The 18,298-nt window shown below is 36.2% G+C and overlaps 2 protein-coding genes across 4 annotated transcripts in view; both read right to left on the bottom strand.

Moving 5' to 3' along the window:
- LOC127441241 (choline transporter-like protein 5-A) overlaps nt 1-733 on the bottom strand; it is a 108,501-nt gene extending 107,768 nt beyond the window's left edge. The window contains exon 1 of one of the 2 annotated variants that reach the window (XM_051698412.1): nt 556-733. In XM_051698412.1, the coding sequence (XP_051554372.1) occupies nt 556-592 (37 nt within the window). In that variant the 5' untranslated portion in view covers nt 593-733. The remainder of the gene's footprint in view (nt 1-555) is intronic. The other variant, XM_051698413.1, reaches the window with a different exon arrangement.
- A 10,559-nt stretch (nt 734-11,292) lies between these two features.
- On the bottom strand, nt 11,293-15,343 carry LOC127441262 (proenkephalin-A-like). 2 transcript variants are annotated; one of them, XM_051698462.1, is made up of 3 exons: nt 15,087-15,343; nt 14,706-14,843; nt 11,293-12,478 (listed from the first exon to the last, which is right to left on the bottom strand). In XM_051698462.1, the coding sequence occupies exons 2-3, from the start codon at nt 14,838-14,840 to the stop codon at nt 11,885-11,887; spliced, it is 729 nt and encodes a 242-aa protein (XP_051554422.1). In that variant the 5' UTR covers nt 14,841-14,843; nt 15,087-15,343; the 3' UTR covers nt 11,293-11,884. The 2 variants fall into 2 exon arrangements, with proteins under 2 accessions (XP_051554422.1, XP_051554421.1); XM_051698461.1 differs by having other exon boundaries at nt 15,122-15,343.
- Nucleotides 15,344-18,298: the final 2,955 nt, after the last annotated feature.

The following is an 18,298-nucleotide window of genomic DNA, read 5'->3' as shown; positions in this document are numbered from 1 at the left end:
TGCATTGCAAAAAATGATTTACAGAAGAAGCCTTTGCGTTTTGTCAGTCTTATCTTAAATGTGTAAATTGTTTATAATACAGATAGCTCATGAGCAAGAGGTTCCTATGTGAAATGACTCACTGATTTGCTAAAAGACAGCACAGCACAGCACATGATGCCCTTGTCAACACAAAGTTGCGCTTCCATTATTTCAGTTGGGCTGTTAGGGAATACTGAAAATGCATGTAAGTGCAAAAGATTAATAATCACTGAATATGAATATCACAATTGTGGCTGTATAGGCGGGATATAAACCGACTACACTGAATCGTGTAATAATTCCCAAGGGCGATAGTTCTTTTTTCTTTTTTTTTTTTTTTTTCCCCTCCACGTATGAAAAAGCCACATTTAAACTAATATTTTCAGTTATGGCAGCTGAGAACGGATATTTCTCCTGCACGCCTTCCATTGCAGATAACAGTTACAAGTTGTCAATGCGGAAAAAACCTGACACCACACAAGAGAGACTTATCTTAAATAGCCTACATCAAGTACGCCATGAACAGCAACTTACCATAATATGCAGACGGGACTTCAGATTTTCTTGCCATCTCTGCGTAATTCAGGGTTTTGCTTGGTTTGCAGGCGCAGGTTGGACTGAAGAATACAGTGCCGCGCGTCAAATTCCAAGTTTAATAGATTCCCTCACGCGTCTGAAACGTCAGCGATGTTTACAGCGGAGCGTCATCAAACGTGCGGAGCGCGCTTCAAACACCGACACTACAGTGGTGCAGACGCATCAATGCAAAGTTTTACTGAAAAAATAAATAAATAAATAAATAATAATAAAAAAAGGGTGCACTTTTTTTCTTCTTCCCCAAGCTGATTCCCTGCGGAATTATACTGCCATGTCATCATTTGACAAAAAATCATATTCTATCATAAGCGGGGAAATAACACATCCAGCAACTTTAGAATGCTGCTTCCCGTAAACTGCAGTCCACTTGTAATAATAAATATTGCATATTCTTAAAGCGTTATCTGACAGAGCTCGAGTACCAGTTTATTTGTTGCCACTATGGCTAGAGTCCTCAGCGAAAGCTGTCTATAAAAGGAATGTGTGGCAGTAGCGATGTCTAGTGGCAAAAAGCTACATTGCCACTTCAAAATATTTGTCTGTGAAAGATGTCTGATATCCTTCAAATAAGACCAGCAATTTGGCAACCCAAAGTAAGTTTTTGCAATGTTTTACATTTTTACTTCTGCGTTTGCGTCGTCCCACTCAATTAAGGTAACACTTCGACAATAGGGCCTAAAGGTTGACAAAATACGATTCACACATAAAATTCCTTTGTTTTAATTTATTGTCTGAAAATATGCTTCAAGATTAGAGATCTATATAAAGAATAATATTTTTTTTCTACTATTTTTTTTTCTTTGATAATACAGTAATAATACATTTGATAATCATTCTGATATCAATTGTAGTCAAACAATACATTATGCTAGGTAAGCAAACTTTTTTTTTATTTTATTTTTTTTTATTCTTTTTTGCCATTTGTAGTTGGCCTAACATCATTGACAATGCATCGAAGGTATAGGCCCTATCTGTTGTTCAGAATCTTACCATTTGTTTTAGTTATATTTACATATTTAATTATACATAATCGGTTCTGAGAGAAATAAACCTATACAATTGTCAAGCTGTGTTGGTATCGGCAATATAGTACTTTTACTGTACGTCATGTCCTCTCCTGTGCTGGCCAGCTGCTATGCTTTGAATATCTTTTATGTCTGAAGAGCTGTGGAATGAGGTGCTGTAATGGCAAACAATAAATTGAAATGCTTTGCTCCATCTCAAATCTAACTGTAGCAGCTCATTCAAACCGTCCCTCTTTCTGTGTTCCACCTGCATTTGTGAAAGGTCATAAAGGGCCAAATCTGATGCTGGTCTTTCACTTTAAGCTGCTGGTGAAGGGTGGTGCATTTTGAATACCGTGGTCTGTTCCCTTTCGTGTGTTACAGGTGGACTGCAAATTGAAAGCTAAATGAAGAATGCTACTCTTCAATTTTCTGGTTTAAAACAATTAACAACAAAACTCAGGGTATATCTGCTTAAAACAAAACACAACTGAATTATATAATAATTCAATAATGGTAATAATCTCTTTTATAACATCACATCTAATCGCTATTCACAATACTGTTTACAAACAGTAGTTTAAATTTGAGACAGCCCTGTACCATCACACATTGATGCTAAGCTTGTTTGACTCTGACCCAAGTTTCTGAAAGAAAATCCAAAAATAGACAGATTTTTACATCACAAACAATGTTTTTAATAACACTAGATGGTGCCATTTGCATGCAATTCCATGCTATCAGTGATAAGAGCTGGTCAGTTAATTTAACATAGTTAAGTAGTGCAAGTAAGAAGCTCAAACAAAACAACATTGAAACCTATGGTTTATTTATTCCAGCACCATAATTAAATTCTTCTGAGGGTAAATCAGGGCACTAATCTTTGATAGGTTTAAGGAAAGGATTCAGTTTCAAACTACTGTACAAAAAGGTAGTCATAGAAGCAGTGAACACTTGGCACAGACAGTAGTAAAATAAATGTAAAAAATAAATAAAAAGTAAATATTTAATTTTGCAATACACAAGGTGTATCACCTAGGGTAGCACTTTATTTTACAGTACTGTTCTACATTTACTATATAATTACAACAACTATAGTAATCACTAGCTACTAACCATAAACCTAACCCAACCCTAACCTTAACCCATATTAAGTACAAGTAGTTACCTAATATTACTCAGTACTTTCTTGGGTAAGTACACTAAGTATAATGAAAGTACATGTAATATAAAATAAAGTGCAACCCCACCTAGCATAATTACATTTGACATCTGGCATTGCTGTTACTGGTATTATCAAACACTGCTTTTGAAGCGAGACCAATATTAAATGTACCTTGTACTTTAGTTTAATATACATTTTCCCTTTAAAAAAAAAACTCTTCCTCCTATATCCAAAAACAAGATATAATTCAGACTCTCTTTGCTGGACCATTTTTATTTTTATTTATGACATAAGAGGACTTGGAATAACTCTATGGCAGAGGTAGTTCGCAAATCATGAAAAATTTCTGAAAGAGTTCTGGAATTAGTATCACAATGTGAGAAAGAGAAACATCTTACGTTTAGTCCTGTTTCTTTTCTCGACCTTTGAAAGCATCCATGAAATTGAAGGCTCCAAAGTATATACCCAGGATGACAGACTGCTTGTATGGGACCAAACTATAAAGAAACAGCAAGAATAAAAATTAATCAGTATTTCTAAGCACATATGAGGGCATACAAGTTACTATTCCAGCCAAAATTATTTAAGATGATGTGAGTGAGATATGATGTCCATATGTATTTGTATCATTGAAGACTTTTTCACAGAGAGCAAGTGTGGAAATTATAAACTGAAATTAAAATAAAGTCTGAGCAAGGCAGCAGGAAAAAGTGTGAAAGGTCAACATTCAGCAAAGAAAATAATGACCAGGCCTGAAAATGATATAATTCACACCTTATTATCACCTAATAGACAGGGATTCTAAAACACCAGCTTCATATTGAAATATTATAATAACAAATGTAATAGATTTGATGATTTAATTGCTTAGAATCAGACAGAAAAAAACAGTTGAAGTTAGAAGTTTGCATACACTTAGGTTGAAGTCATTAAAATGCATTTTTTAACCACTCCACAGATTTCATATTAGCAAACTATAGTTTTTGCAAGTCGTTTAGGACATCTAATTTGTGCATGACATGAGTAATTTTTCCAACAATTGTTTACAGACAGATTGTTTCACTTTTAATGGACTATATCACAATTCCAGTGGGTCAGAAGCTTAATACACTAAGTTTACTGTGCCTTTAAGAAGCTTGGAAAATTCCAGAAAATTACGTCAAGCCTTTAGTCAATTAGCTTCTGATAGTGTACTGAATTGGAGGTGTACCTGTGGATGTATTTTAAGGCCTACCTTCAAAATCAGTGCCTCTTTGCTTGACATCATGGGAAAATCAGCCAAGACCTCAGAAAATTGTGGACTTTCACAAGTCTAGTTCATCCTTGGGAGCAATTTCCAAACGCCTGAAGGTACCACGTTCATCTATACAAACAATAGTACGCAAGTATAAACACCATGGGACCACGCAGCCATCATACCGCTCAGGAAGGAGACGCATTCTGTCTCCTAGAGATGAACGTAGTTTGGTGCGAAAAGTGAAAATCAATCCCAGAACAACAGCAAAGGACCTTGAGAAGATTCTGGAGGAAACAGATAGACAAGTATCTATAGCCACAGTAAAACAAGTCCTATATCAACATAACCTGAAAAGCTGCTTAGCAAGGAAGAAGCCACTGTTCCAAAACCACCATAAAAAATCCAAACTACAGTTTGCAAGTGCACATGGGGACAAAGATCTTACTTTTTGGAGAGATGTCCTCTGGTCTAATGAAACAAAAATTTAACTGTTTGGCCATAATGACCATCGTTATGTTTGGAGGAAAAAAGGTGAGGATTGCAAACCGAAGAACACCATACTAACTGTGAAGCATGGGGGTGGCAGCATCATGTTGTGGGAGTGCTTTGATGCAGGAGGGACTGGTGCACTTCACAAAATAGATGGCATCATGAGGAAGGAAAATGATGTGGATATATTGAAGCAACATCTCAAGACATCTGCCAGGAAGTTAAAGCTCGGTCGCAAATGGGTCTTCCAAATGGACAATGACCCAAGCATACCTACAAAGTTGTGGCAAAATCATGGCTTAAGGACAACAAAGTCAAGGTATTGGAGTGGCCATCACAAAGCTCTGACCTCAGTCAGATAGAAAATGTGTGGGCAGAACTGAAAAAGCGTGCGCAAGCAAGGAGGCCTACAAACCTGACTCAGTTACACCAGTTCTGTCTGGAGGAATGGGCCAAAATTCCATCAACTTATTGTGAGAAGCTTGTGGAAGGCTACCCATGTAAACTTCTGACCCACTGGGAATGTGATGAAAGAAATAAAAGCTGAAATAAATCATTCTCTCTACTATTATTCTGACATTTCACATTCTTAAATAAAGTAGTGATCCTAACTGACCTAAGACAGGGAATGCTTTCTACAATTAAAGGTCAGGAATTGTGAAAAAAACTGAGCTGAAATGTATTTAGCTAAGGTGTATGTAAACTTCTGACTTCAACTGTATGTGTTTCTGTAAAAAGCACAGAGGACATTTAAATAATAAAGAATGCTACTTCTCATTCAAATATTGCAGCCTTTTTTTGTGTGTGTGGATTTTCTCCCCTTTTCTCCCCAATTTGTTATGGCCAATTCCCAATGCGCTCTAGGTCCTAGTGGTGGCGTTGTGACTCGCCTCAATCCGGGTGGCAGAGGACGAATCTCAGTTGCCTTTGTGTCTGAGACAGTCAATCCATACATCTTATCACGTGGCTTGTTGAGTGCGTTACTGTGGAGACGTAGCGCGTGTGGAGGCTCACACTATTCTCTGCGGTATCCACGCACAACTCACCATGCACCCCACAGAATGCGAGAACCACATTATCGTGACCACGAGGTGGTTAACCCAACGTGACTCTACCCACCCTAGCAACCGGGCCAACTGGTTGCTTAGGAAGCCTGACTGGAGTCACTCAGCATGCTCTGGATTTGAACTTGCAACTCCAGGTATGGTAGTCAGCGTCTTTACTTGCTGAGCTACCCAGGCCCCCAAATACTGCAGCCTTGAAAATTATGGCTCTACTGTCCAAAACACATTCAAGACCAAGAATGGGTTGGAACTAACTGGCCTATTTTATGCACTAAAGTCTATCTCACAGCCCACACAAACAGGTGTTGCTTTATCTGCTCGATTTTGTCAGTAGTGGCATAAGTAATTGTCACAGCTGCATTAAATAAGGAGTTCTAAAGGGTCCTTGGTGTTCAAGCCATGACTGGGAATAAAAGGTGTTATGAAATACATGCTTCTTTACATTAGTACATTTGGGAAACATTTCACATATATTTCATCAAGTTATACAACTGGCAGAACTGGTTGCAGCATCAATCTACTGACATAATACTCTTACTCATCCATCTGAAAAAGTGGAATAAATACACTATAGTAGGCAGAGTTTTTTTATTTTTTTATTTATTTTTTTTTTCTTGAGGGCACCGAAAATTGCCTGCTTGCATGTGAAGCGACTGAGACATGTAAACTACCAGTCAGGGTTTGTTTTGCTGTCACATGCCATCATGTTACTACAATAATAGAGCGGTGTGCAACAGTCTCATTTAAATGGTCCGCATATCAGAGCTGCGGCAGACGCGTTTGAGCTCATAATGTTAAAGTGCTCGCCTGTTTCATTTTCCCTCTTTCTCCTCAACAGTTCCCTGTAACTTTTAACTGTCTTGTCTAATGATAAAAAGGCAAATATCAATAAAACTAACATCATATATCGTCTGCAAATATGCACATATCTCATTTAAACAGATGTAATAAACCAACCTCACACAATTTCAGCAGATCCAGGATCCTGCGTTGTGCTCATTTATTTACCTCTAAAGCACGTATTCAAACAGCCTCTCGTCAACATTTCCCTGTAACTTTTCTAATGATAAAAAGCAAATATAAATAAAACTTCTATTGTATACCATCTGAAAATATGCAGATATCTCGTTTAAACAGATGTAATTCACGAACCTCATGAAAATCCAGCATTTTCTTCCCATCGAGCGCTCATCTAATATCTTCCTCTGAAGCGCGTATTCTATCAGCCAGAATCAAAAACTTCAGGATCAAAAGTTCTTCTCATTCACAGATCATGACGGTCCGTCTGTCTCAATCCAAGCAGGTGATCCAGGCCGTTTGAACTGTCAGGAGATTGCTGCTGCTTGCGCTGGATCTGCACAAGCACGTGAGTGCAACTTCAAGGTTGCATCTGAAACCAGGAAAATGCTGCCTACGGAGGCTGTTTACGGAGGTACAATGAAAATAAGGTGCTTTTCAAACTGTTTGGAGACCAGTTTCCTTAAGAGTTCCATTCATTCAAAACAGCTGTCAGTTAAGCCATTAACTGATTAGGCAGCAAGGTAGCAAGTCAGCTGCCTAGGTTCTCGGATGCAGCCCAAGGTAAAAGCGCTTCACGTGTGCTATAAGTAAATGTCTTATTCACTATGCACTGTATGTACAATTGGTTTGATTCAATATTTTTTGAGTAAATGCGATTGCTAACGTCGACATGCCATCCATGGTTGCTGGACTACTGTGTGTACTGTTATTTCCTTCTTTCTTATATATTAACAATTTCTTCATGTGCAAATAAATTACTAAAATTTGATGACTAAACAGAAATCTGAAGAAACTGCTATCTACCTTTTAAAATACAATATTATTTTTTAGTTTTGTGTGAAAATTAGTAAATACAGTGCTAAGTAAGAGTTTATTATTATTTTTTAGCAATTTTCTTTGTTATTTACTATATTAAATTGTGTGATATATCGGCATTGTATCGGCCACCCTGCTCTCTGGATATCGGCATCGGCCATTAAAAAACCCATATCGGTCGACCACTAGTCATACTTGTAAAAATACTCAGATACCAAAAACCGATACCATCTGACATATGAATGTCATTACGTAAACATTCAGCCCATAAATTAAAATCACGTTATGTCCTAGTGAGATTATTTAACAGCAAAAGCTGCGATTTAATGAGATAAATATATAGTTTGCATGCAATTCAAATGCGAGCGCTTGTGAATGTGTGGAGACAGTGTTGTGCTGATGCAGACTTCTCATACCTTTTAAGGCTCCTCCTTGGCTCATACAGGGAAAACACCGTCATGAGCATCACGTGCTCTGCTTGTAGCAGAGGACAGTAAACAGAGTGCAAATTCAAGTGTTAGTGCGAGGCACATACACAGTACAGACTTATTTAATTAAATAGCAGCCTTTTGCGGTTTAATAATCACTTTGAATCACGTTTTCCAGAGTGGGAATCTGCCGTCATAACGTCAGCGCTCCTTGGTCAAAACAACACAGAAACACTTCAAAATAAAAGGTACATTTATAGGAAAAAAAGAATGACAGAAATATATCACTACTGTAAAGTTAACATCAGATAACATCTATGATGCTCTGTTATGCAGCATTTTATTTGACAAAATATAACTCCAGTGTTGTATTTTGGATTGTGCTGTGAGGTTCTGTATAAATGCACTTCATTTGATAAAAAAAATAATACAATATCATGTTAAAATTAATTGTTATGTTTTAATTTTATTAAAGTTTTAATGAATTTATTAATTAATTTAAACACCATTTTGATTATAAAACTTTTGATATGGAGTGAAGGAAAAAAAAAACAGAACAAGTATCGGAAGTATCGGTACTCATACTCATTCTCAGAAAAATGGTATCGGGACACCCCTAGCCTCATCATTTACTCACCCTCATGCCATCTCAGATGTGTATGACTTTTTTCTTCTGCAGAACACAAAGATTTTTCGAAGAATATCTCAGCTCTGTAGGTCCATACACTGCAAGTGAATGGTGACCAAAACTTTGAAGCTCAAAAAGCACATAAATGCAGCACAAAAGTCATCTATAAGACTCCAGTGGTTACATCCATGTTTTCAGAACCAATCTAAAACAGATCAATATTTAAGTCATTTTTATTACTATAAATCTCCGCCTTTGACCAGCCCAAACCAGCAGGTGGCGAAATGCACGAAGATTGCAAATCACCAAAAAACAAAAGAACGTTGAAGTGAAAAGTGAGTGGAGATTGTTAGTAAAAAAGTACTTAAATATTGATCTGTTTCTCACCTACAGCTATCATTTAGCTTCTGAAGATATGGATTTAACTACTGGAGTCTTATATATGACTTTTGTGCTGCATTTATGTGCTTTTTTGGCATTCCAAAGTTCTAACCACCATTCACTTGCATTGTATGGGCCTACTGAGCTGACATATTCTTCTAAAAATCTTCATTTGTGTTCTGCAGATGAAAGAAAGTCATACACATCTGGGATGGCATGAGGGTGAGTAAATGATGAGAGAATTTTCATTTTTGGGTGAACTTTATCCCCTTTGAGACACCTGCGATGCATACAGCAACATCAGCATATTTTCTATTGTCTATGGCAGTGAATTCAGTAAAGGTCCATTTATGTTTTTGAATGAAACACTCTTCATTCCAGGTAGACAGATTTTTCCTTCACAACCCACGAGAGCAGTGTTGAACTTGGCTTACCTGATCTGCCACTCGGCAGACAACTGCTCTGTCACTGCAGTCACACTCGAAGTAATGCACCTTTTATGCTCCCTTTTCTTTAACCTGCCTTGCAGTCTCTTTCAGCCCGTCCACACTGATGTCCCATAGGACCAGTGAAACGTCCAGTGTGGCAAACTCGTGGGCCATAAGTCTGCCAATTCCACTACCTGCCCCAGTGATGAGCACAATTTCACAGGACACATCTTTCTTCATGAGTAGCTTTATGAAGGCTTCCAAGTGGTAGTAGATGGTTAACAGTATCAACCGAAGAGTCTCCAAAAGAAAGTTAATTTTGAGGTGTGCAGGTGACTTTGTGAATAACATAACACATAAGAATACTGAACAGTGAGTCACACAGTAGACTTATTAGCTGGTTTCACAAACATTACAGTACACCAGTGCAGTCAGGATTTCAGTTCAACACTAAAAACCTGAAAAGACTGAAAAGATAACTGATTTATATGGATAGTCTAAGGGCCGTCCTGGTGTTTTAAAAAGTACAACTGTAGCAGTTTAAGTCCCGTAAATATGAGACAAGAGAAGTTCTATCAAGTCTGTAACATTACAAGTGTTTACCTTCTCATTGTGGCATTTGCAAAGTTCCCGGATGGTGAGTTGTTGTAGTGCAGGTAAATCAAATGTTCTCCTTCAAACTAAAATGGGACGAACACGACGAGAGCTGGCCCGCACTTCGCGAATGATGTTTCTACTCACTGCTCCACTTCACACGTGTGGACAGACAAGAGAGTCGAGACTGACTTCAGGTACAGCACGTTCACTCAAGTTTACCTGGTACAGTCAGCGCGTGCAGCAGTACCTCTCGAGACGGGTTGTGTTGCGGTCACGTAACTCAGCGCTCTTCGCCCATTGGCATGTAGGAGTAGTGTATTTGAGTGCTGTTTGTAGAGTTGTGATTGATCGAGATCGCGTTTCTCAAGTGTCACTCGGCCTTCAATTCACAGTTTAAAAAACTCTTTGAAAACTCTAAATAATAATAATAATTAAAAAAAGGCCTCAGAATAACAAAAGTGAGGTTTATTTTTTTAAGTTTTTTATTATTATTATTATTATTATTAGGTCTGGTTTTAACCCGTGTCCAGTCCCACTCTAAAGGAAAACTATACTAATGTATCTCACACATGTACAAAGGGGGTTAGGACTGCTACTGTGTCCCCTCTAAATAAATAACAAAATTAATTACATTAAAAAATAATAAAACTTACAGCCTACTCCAAAAACTTAACCCTTATTTTGAAAATTGTCATTTTAATTTAGACTAGTTTATCTAGTTCCTTTATTGGGCTGTTTTCAGTTTTATGTCTTTTTTTCTTTAAAAGACAATGTAAAAATAATTTTACATTAATTTTTTTTAATGTAAAATGTCTTGGTAATTTATCTGTTCCTTTTGAATTGTCTTTTATTTTCTTCAAGATATTAGTGCAGTATGCTGAATTTCACATACGTGTGACAATCAGTAATGCAGTAATCCTGTCCAGTATAGACTTTTTTTACAGAAGCGCCATCCTTGAATTTTGACAGGATGTCAACGAAGCTGTGAGGGACAGAGACGTATTAGTCTCTTCACCGGGTTGTACTGTTGTTTAAAGTGTGTTTGGATCGTTACCATTGAAACAATATCTTTACAAGAAAAATTAGTGCACAAAAAACTCCAAACAACATGAATTGTAGAAAATTATATGTGATCTAGGAGCTTTTTGACAGCTTTATACAGTGCATGTCATTGAAGAAATGTGAAATATATCCCTCACAGTTTCATATTCATTCCCGTCAAAAATAAAAAATGACGCTCCTGTGAATAAGGTCTATATCAGTTTGTAAGACTATTATATGTGAAAATAAAAAAGTTGGGGCCTGAATCAAAAGCCTCTATTGAGGCATTAAGGCAATGACACTCTAACAGAGAATAGCTTCCAAGAGTGGGATGACTTGATTTGTGAGAAACAATTATCTCACTGAGACATTTCATTTCTGCAGTAAGATGAATTTATTGTATTCTGTACAGCTAATAGCTTTAAATGTTGTGTTGATTTAAACAAGAACAAAAGCTGTTGAACAGCTGTTAAAAGAAATGCATTAATCAAACACATCAAGTGCGGACAGTAGACTGGAGACTTAACCTCCCTGTGCAATGAGTAAAGCAGAACTGCTAATGTGATGAGATCTTCAGAGAACAAGCAACACTGTGAAAAGTACTTTTAATTTATGGTGATGTGACCTATGAATGGTTAGATCAATAAATGAGGAAGGTGTAACACTCTGTGGCATAAAAGGGTGTCTTAAGCTGCCTGATGTCCATATCTTTACCAAATATCACATGTGAAGGGCAACTGCACTGACAGCACAGAGAAGGGGAGAATGTGTATTTTTCTTTAAAAAAAAAAAAACAATTCTTCACAAAACCTAGTCACTGAAAACACAAATGTACATTGTATACATTATGGAGGAATATTCAGCAGCAAAGACAAAAATAAATACAAAGCAAAAATGGATTAACATGAAATGCGTAGGGAGAGGTTGTTTAGGATGGGCGTCTGTTTTTTAATCTGCTTAATCAGATTCTAATCCATGAATCCTCCATATCTCTTCTGCATGTCAGGCAGTGTTGTCTCGCTTCCATCCTCCCAACTGCGTTTCAGAAACCCATTGCTTTTCTGGTTATCCAACCATTCAGGCCTGCCCACTCTGCGCATAAAGCCCCCATAACGCTTGTGCAGGTCTCTTCCCGCCTCCTCTAGACCAATGTTCCCTTGTACGCTCCTCATAAAGCCCCCATAGCGTTTGACGATGTCCCCGTCATGTTGGTCATCTGACTCTGAGCCAAGGCCAACTCTAAGGATCTCTCTCAGCAGTTCCACCTGTTGTTCTTCAGCTCCGCCCTCTGTCTTGTCCTTCTTCATAAAGCCTCCTAATTTCTTACTAATGGTCTCTGTACCGTCACTCTCAATTGGGGCTCCAATCTGTGCTGCCTTCTTAATCATGAAGCCCCCATAACGCTTCATGAAGCCACCATATTTCTTGGCGAGTAGATGGTCTGCTCTGTCTTCTGTTTGCTTGAGGTTGTCAATGGCAAGGCGCTCCTCTTCGGTCAGAATGTCTTTGCAGATTTCAAGCTTTCTAGAGTCCACAGTCCCTTCACATTCTAATGTGCAGGTCTAGGGGAGAGATGAATGGACAATCAATGAAAGGAAATTATTTGGTCCACCAGAGCACACAAAAATATAATCTAGTATTATATTTACTATCATTGTCAGAAATGAACTTTTACATTTAGGGGCTACAATTGCCCCCTGGATTTGATTTTCAGAAACTTTTGTTAATGTTAATTAGGGCGTTTTTTTTTCTCTCTAAATGCATACAAATACTTTGTCATCCTTTCATTAATCTACTTCAATTTCATTCTCAATCTGAATAATTAAAGTATACTAAGAATATATTACCTCCTACCCATTAAATTAAGCCTAAATCAACATCAAATAATGTGATAATGTGAATAACTAGGCTGAGAATAGAATATTAGGGACTATATCAGGTGTTACAAATAAAGGTAAAGGTAATAAGGCATTTTTTGCCCCCACATTCTGAAGTTTGGGAGTATTTTTGCCACTTTTGGTAGCATTTTTGCCCTGAGCCCCCCTTAATTTCTGAGCTTGATTACTGTTATACTAGTTACATGCCACAGCCAGTATGCATAGCAGAAAATTTAATTATCGCTGAACTTGCTAAAGAGGTTCGAAAACAATCTCTCATGGCAAAAATAACAACACAGAGAGAACTACATTTGAAGAACTTGCTTTTAATAACTTATACTTTGATTTCAAAATATGTATTCACAAATCCTTAATTGCATTATCTGAGTAGGTCTTGTGCTTTTTCAAGCAGCATTTCTAGTAAAGGACAAAATTGTTAAGGATGTATCACTGCTATGCTTTACTAACCAATTTATTTCTGCCTGTATTCTGTGTTCACATAAATGTATAGTTCATACTATAAAAATGTAATAATATAATCATATTTTATATTAATTCAAGATAGCTTTAATGTACACCTATTTTTATTTTATTTCTTTTATTCATAAGTTTTAGGCCTATTTGAAAAAAGTACAAACTTGAGAAAAATATATAATTTGGTATAAATGAAAGTTACAACAAAAACATCTGGATATGAAATAGGGTACAACGGGGCTAAAGGCTCCCCAGGGGTAAAAGTATTTTATTTTCTCCCAAAACACTAAATAGCATAAAAAACTGCACACCACTTTTCTAAACAGCCCATTTATCAATATGCACTGCAAAAAATTTCCTGATCCATGAGATCTTTGCATCTAAAGGTTGATTTTAAGGCAATTTGATCATATATATATATATATATATATATATATATATATATATATATATATATATATATATATATATACACAAATATAATGTTTTTTATTTTTTTATTTATTTTATTTTTTTACAATGATGTCAATTTATGTAGCTAATGAAAATCTCTGAAATTAATAATTTTTTTTTTTTTTAGATAAAATACTTATTTATCATTTTCAGTTTTGTTTAAGGTTATTAAATCAAAAAATTTTTCGATAACTGTCCCATAAGTGAAAGGATGGTATTTGGGGTAAAAAGCCCCCCTGTTGCAGGGGTTAAAGGCTTCTGTAAAACACATTGTTTTTTAAAAGTTGGGTGAATAGATTTGTTATAAATAAAATTCAAAGTGGACTCACATCGACTGATACAATAACAATGGAGATTAGTTTGTTTATAGAATACTTGAGATGCTATAAAATGTCAAATGTGTTTGAAATTAACAGGAAATTATAAACTCTTTGAAGTGAATTATTTTGAGTAAGTATTATCTTAATTTGTTACTCAAAAAAAGCATCTTGTTTTCTCAAATTTTGCACTATAACTATTGCCCCAATATCTAGCCTACACGATATCACTTTAAACCCCCTGGGGCCTTTTACCCCAATTGAGGGAGACTTACCCCAAGTGTGGTGTAAAAGGCTCCCTCGCCATCTTTTTTTTAAAAACTGAATTTTAATCAAAACAACTTTACGTTATTATTTTTTCCCCCACACAAATTATGTTGCTTTATCAATGTTCAATAAAAAGAAATCAATTTTTTCGATCTTGATACATTTTGTGACCAGAAAAAAGCTAAATTTCCTTAAGGGGTGCCTTTGGCTCCGTTGTACCCTACATCAAAATGAATTAAGAACGCCACTGAAGGCTCTTTTTGACGTGACAAATCAATAAATTTGCAACAACTCTTAAAGTTTCAAATATCATGTTTTTCTACATGACAGCTCAGCCCACATTTGTGTTACAAATAAATATTGGCGAATGTGACGTGTTCAATGTCGGAGACCAAACTCACCACTGTGTCGCTTTCTATCTGTTGACGGAACAGCCGATAAACGCAGATCGCGCAATCTCTGCCGCATTCAGCTCGAACCGTCAGCACGAGACAGGCGCTCAAAGCCAGAGTCCACCAGTTCACAATTAACGCCATGGACTATAAAAATAAGTAACAAGCATAATACTTACTTACAAGCAAAAAAGATGATAAACTATATAATATGCTTATTCTTATTATAAAACTATATTAAACACACGCTCACAGATCATAATATAGCTATAGTTATCCTATATACAATGCTTTTGAGAGACTATCAACGTTTTCAAATAGGGGAACAGCCGCTCATAAAGTCATTATGAGGTGCATCAGTTTATTTATCTCGGAAGCTCTTGAACTTACCAAGTTATGTACCTAGTTTTTCTCCATCAGTTTACCTGTTTACAGTAGTTGTCTTTGGCAGCGTCCACCGTAGTGCTGAATGAACGAATGTACACGAGACGGACAGCTTTTCAAAAGGAGTAAAAAAACAGTTGCTTGGAGACGACGACTTCTAGAGTGCAAGAACTACGAGCCAGCCAGTTTTAACAGATGTTAGAGCGTGAAAGAAACGTCGCTGGTCTGTTATGTACTACCTCGCATCACGAGGATAAACTCCACACCTGCTTTGTTCAGAAATGACTGTCACTCACAACTTTAAACAGTGTCCCCCAGTGACGTCACGCCGCTTGTGATCTGAGGAACGCACGAAGCTTCATGCATAGAATGAAGGAGGCGAACATCCTTTTACCCCCAGAGCAATAAGTTATCATTTGTAATTTGATGATAACCAATTACGGTGTTTTCCAACAATGGGCAATCATAAGCCAAATTAACCAAAAACCATAGACTAAAAGTATATAAAAGTTATACATGATATTGCTCGGTACACAATAATTCGCATACACATATTAGCTACTGTACTTGTGAATATATGTTGAGTAATTTGATTTAAGCTATTTGAACACACACAAACACACACATAATGTATTGGGGTGGGAGGGTTACTTTTGAAATGTATTCCATTACAGATTACAGAATACATGCTGTAAAATGTAATTTGTAACGTATTCCGTTAGATTACTCAAGGTCAGTAATGTATTCTAAATACTTTGGATTACTTCTTCAACACTGGTAGATTTCTTCACTTGTTTTGACTATAAAAACTCTGCCAGTACAGTAAGACAAAATACACATTAAAAATATATTATCTGAAAAACCTAAATATCTTATGCAGTGTTGTTTCTAAAACAAGATAAATCAAATTGATCTTGTTTTAAGGATTTTTAGATATTCTTACAGGAAAACAATACAAACATTATTATCAAGAATATGATTTTTGCCCTAATATCAAAGGTCTTACTAGAAAAAAAGAAATTATGATCCAACGTGAATTTTCTTGATAAAAATATGATAATATGATATATATGATCATGCCTGTTAACATGTGCATGTAAAATGGCTAGAAATAGCATTTTAACTTAGTGTTAAGCTGACAATTTACACAAGGTTTATTTCTGTTTCTTCTGCTCCAAACTTACTTCAAACTTACTTCTCTGTCTGCTCGTATGAATGTAACACATCATAAGAAAGTGTTTCACTGCTGTTCAAATGCACATTGGATCGCATCATTTATATGTATAAATATTTTCCATCTGAAAGGATTAAATATTAAATGAAACAAATGACAATAAAATACAAAGTAATCTCTTAATCAAAATACTTTTTGAATGTAACTGTATTCTAAATATCAATTATTTAAATTGTAACTGTAGTGGAATACAGTTACTTATATTTTGTATTTTAAATATGTAATCCCGTTACATGTATTTCGTTACTCCCCAACCCTGAATATATATATTTATGTGAAAGTTTTTATTCTTATGGGCCTATTGTGTTAAGAAGTCATACAGTTGAAGATGATGAAATTTAGCTGTGTAGCGGCTTTGTTGCACTATTCAGCTACAGTACATTTCCCTTGTTATCTTTGTTTTGTATGTGCATTTGATGGCAATTTCTAATACATTATAGGTAGACACCATATTGTACCTCTTGAGGCAAGACATGCCAGCAGGATAGAGTGAGACATAATAGACTAGCATGTTTCTGTCTGGTTCACCACACAAGCTGTCTTAAAACAAATCACTGTGCAGGTTGTGGTTTTGTTAAATCAATCATTATTGTTTTTTATTTCAGTACTTTCTTGAAACCCATTATACTTTTCAAGGTAGTGTGCCATGATAAACATCACTATTATTGTGACTGTTCTGTCTGAGGTCATTTTTTTACATCCTTCACATAATGGCTGCAGTATTTAAAAAATCAGCATTTTCATTGATGTATCATTGCATTTACTCATTTGATCCCTTTGATGCATTATCAATTTACAGGAAAAGTCAGTTACAACTCACATAAAGGCTCTTCTTCCTCATTGAACTCGTACACAACTGACGTCACTAAAAGGCAATTTGACAGTTATCACAGGAAATTATAGATCTGTCTATTGCAGGTTACAGATGTGGCCTGAAGTACAGTATAAGAAATTGTTTGTCATAAAGTGGGCGATAAGGCCCTGGTATATCAATCAGAGGCTCTGATTAATGGAAATTACCGTTCACTGTTTAGAGTCAACTTTATTCTAACACCTGACGCCCCCCGGACAATGTAGAAACACAATAAATGAGGACGAACCCAAGCCAAATGATCAAGGATGAGCACCCCACAGTCCAACAAAGAGATCAACAGTTGCCCACCCAAAAGATCAAAATGACCCCCCAAAGATCACATGCTAGTACCGACCCTGCAGTACGCACATATCTCTAAAATTATGCAGTAATGGTTCAAAGACAACATCAGGGCTTCTAAAAAAAAATACAAATGTTCTCGAATCCAATTAGGAAATCTTGTTCTTGGAAATGGCAATCAATTTTAATCAATTTTAGAGAGAAGTAAAGCTGTTCTTATTAATTCAGCAGACTCTATGAGGAAAGATTTGACAGACCTTCGCACATAATCAAGCACTTAGTCACTGTCTTAGCTTAAAGACTTTTAAATCATTCGGTCAGCTTTTTAAAAATGGTGTATGCTTTTTATGAATTCTGAACTGAATGGCTTTTGATAATGGATCAGTGTAACCATCCTCTAAACACGAACAAGGTTGGTTTTCTTATAAAAGTACAAGAATGAATTCAATTTAGCTCCAGGCTGAAAATGTATCAAATCTATAAATTAAAAAATGCAAAATGAGAAACCATGGAGATGGCAAGTAACACTAAAGTGAGGACCTGTTCTAAGTGGCAATTTACGCCACTGTAGCTTAATGTGCTAGGGGAAGATTTTGAAAGCATAATGATCAATAAAACTCTGGGGAATTACAAGGTGATGATGGTTTTGCCTGCTGGGGAGTTATAGCTGGAAAAATCTGTTTGTTTAGTACCTCATTCCACTCACATGGCATGTTATCTTCATAAACTGTACAGCAAAGTGGTGGTTTCATATTAATAATCTACAAACTTTACGTAAATCAATGTTTTATGTTGACAGGTTTTTGCATATTTAATCACAGTATTAAAAGC

This window comes from Myxocyprinus asiaticus, chromosome 5 (assembly GCF_019703515.2).
Source record: "Myxocyprinus asiaticus isolate MX2 ecotype Aquarium Trade chromosome 5, UBuf_Myxa_2, whole genome shotgun sequence".
NCBI lineage: Eukaryota > Metazoa > Chordata > Actinopteri > Cypriniformes > Catostomidae > Myxocyprinus > Myxocyprinus asiaticus.
The sequence above is the reverse complement of the archived record's forward strand: the minus strand, read 5'-3'. Positions and strand labels throughout refer to the sequence as shown.

What these genes read in the sequence shown, in the direction of transcription:
- LOC127441262 (XM_051698462.1), bottom strand. Translation starts at nt 14,840, where the DNA reads ATGGCGTTAATTGTGAACTGGTGGACTCTGGCTTTGAGCGCCTGTCTC. An exon ending in AGATAGAAAGCGACACAGTG is followed by an intron (nt 12,479 to 14,705) that starts GTGAGTTTGGTC and finishes TCTCTCCCCTAG; the next exon opens with ACCTGCACATTAGAATGTGA.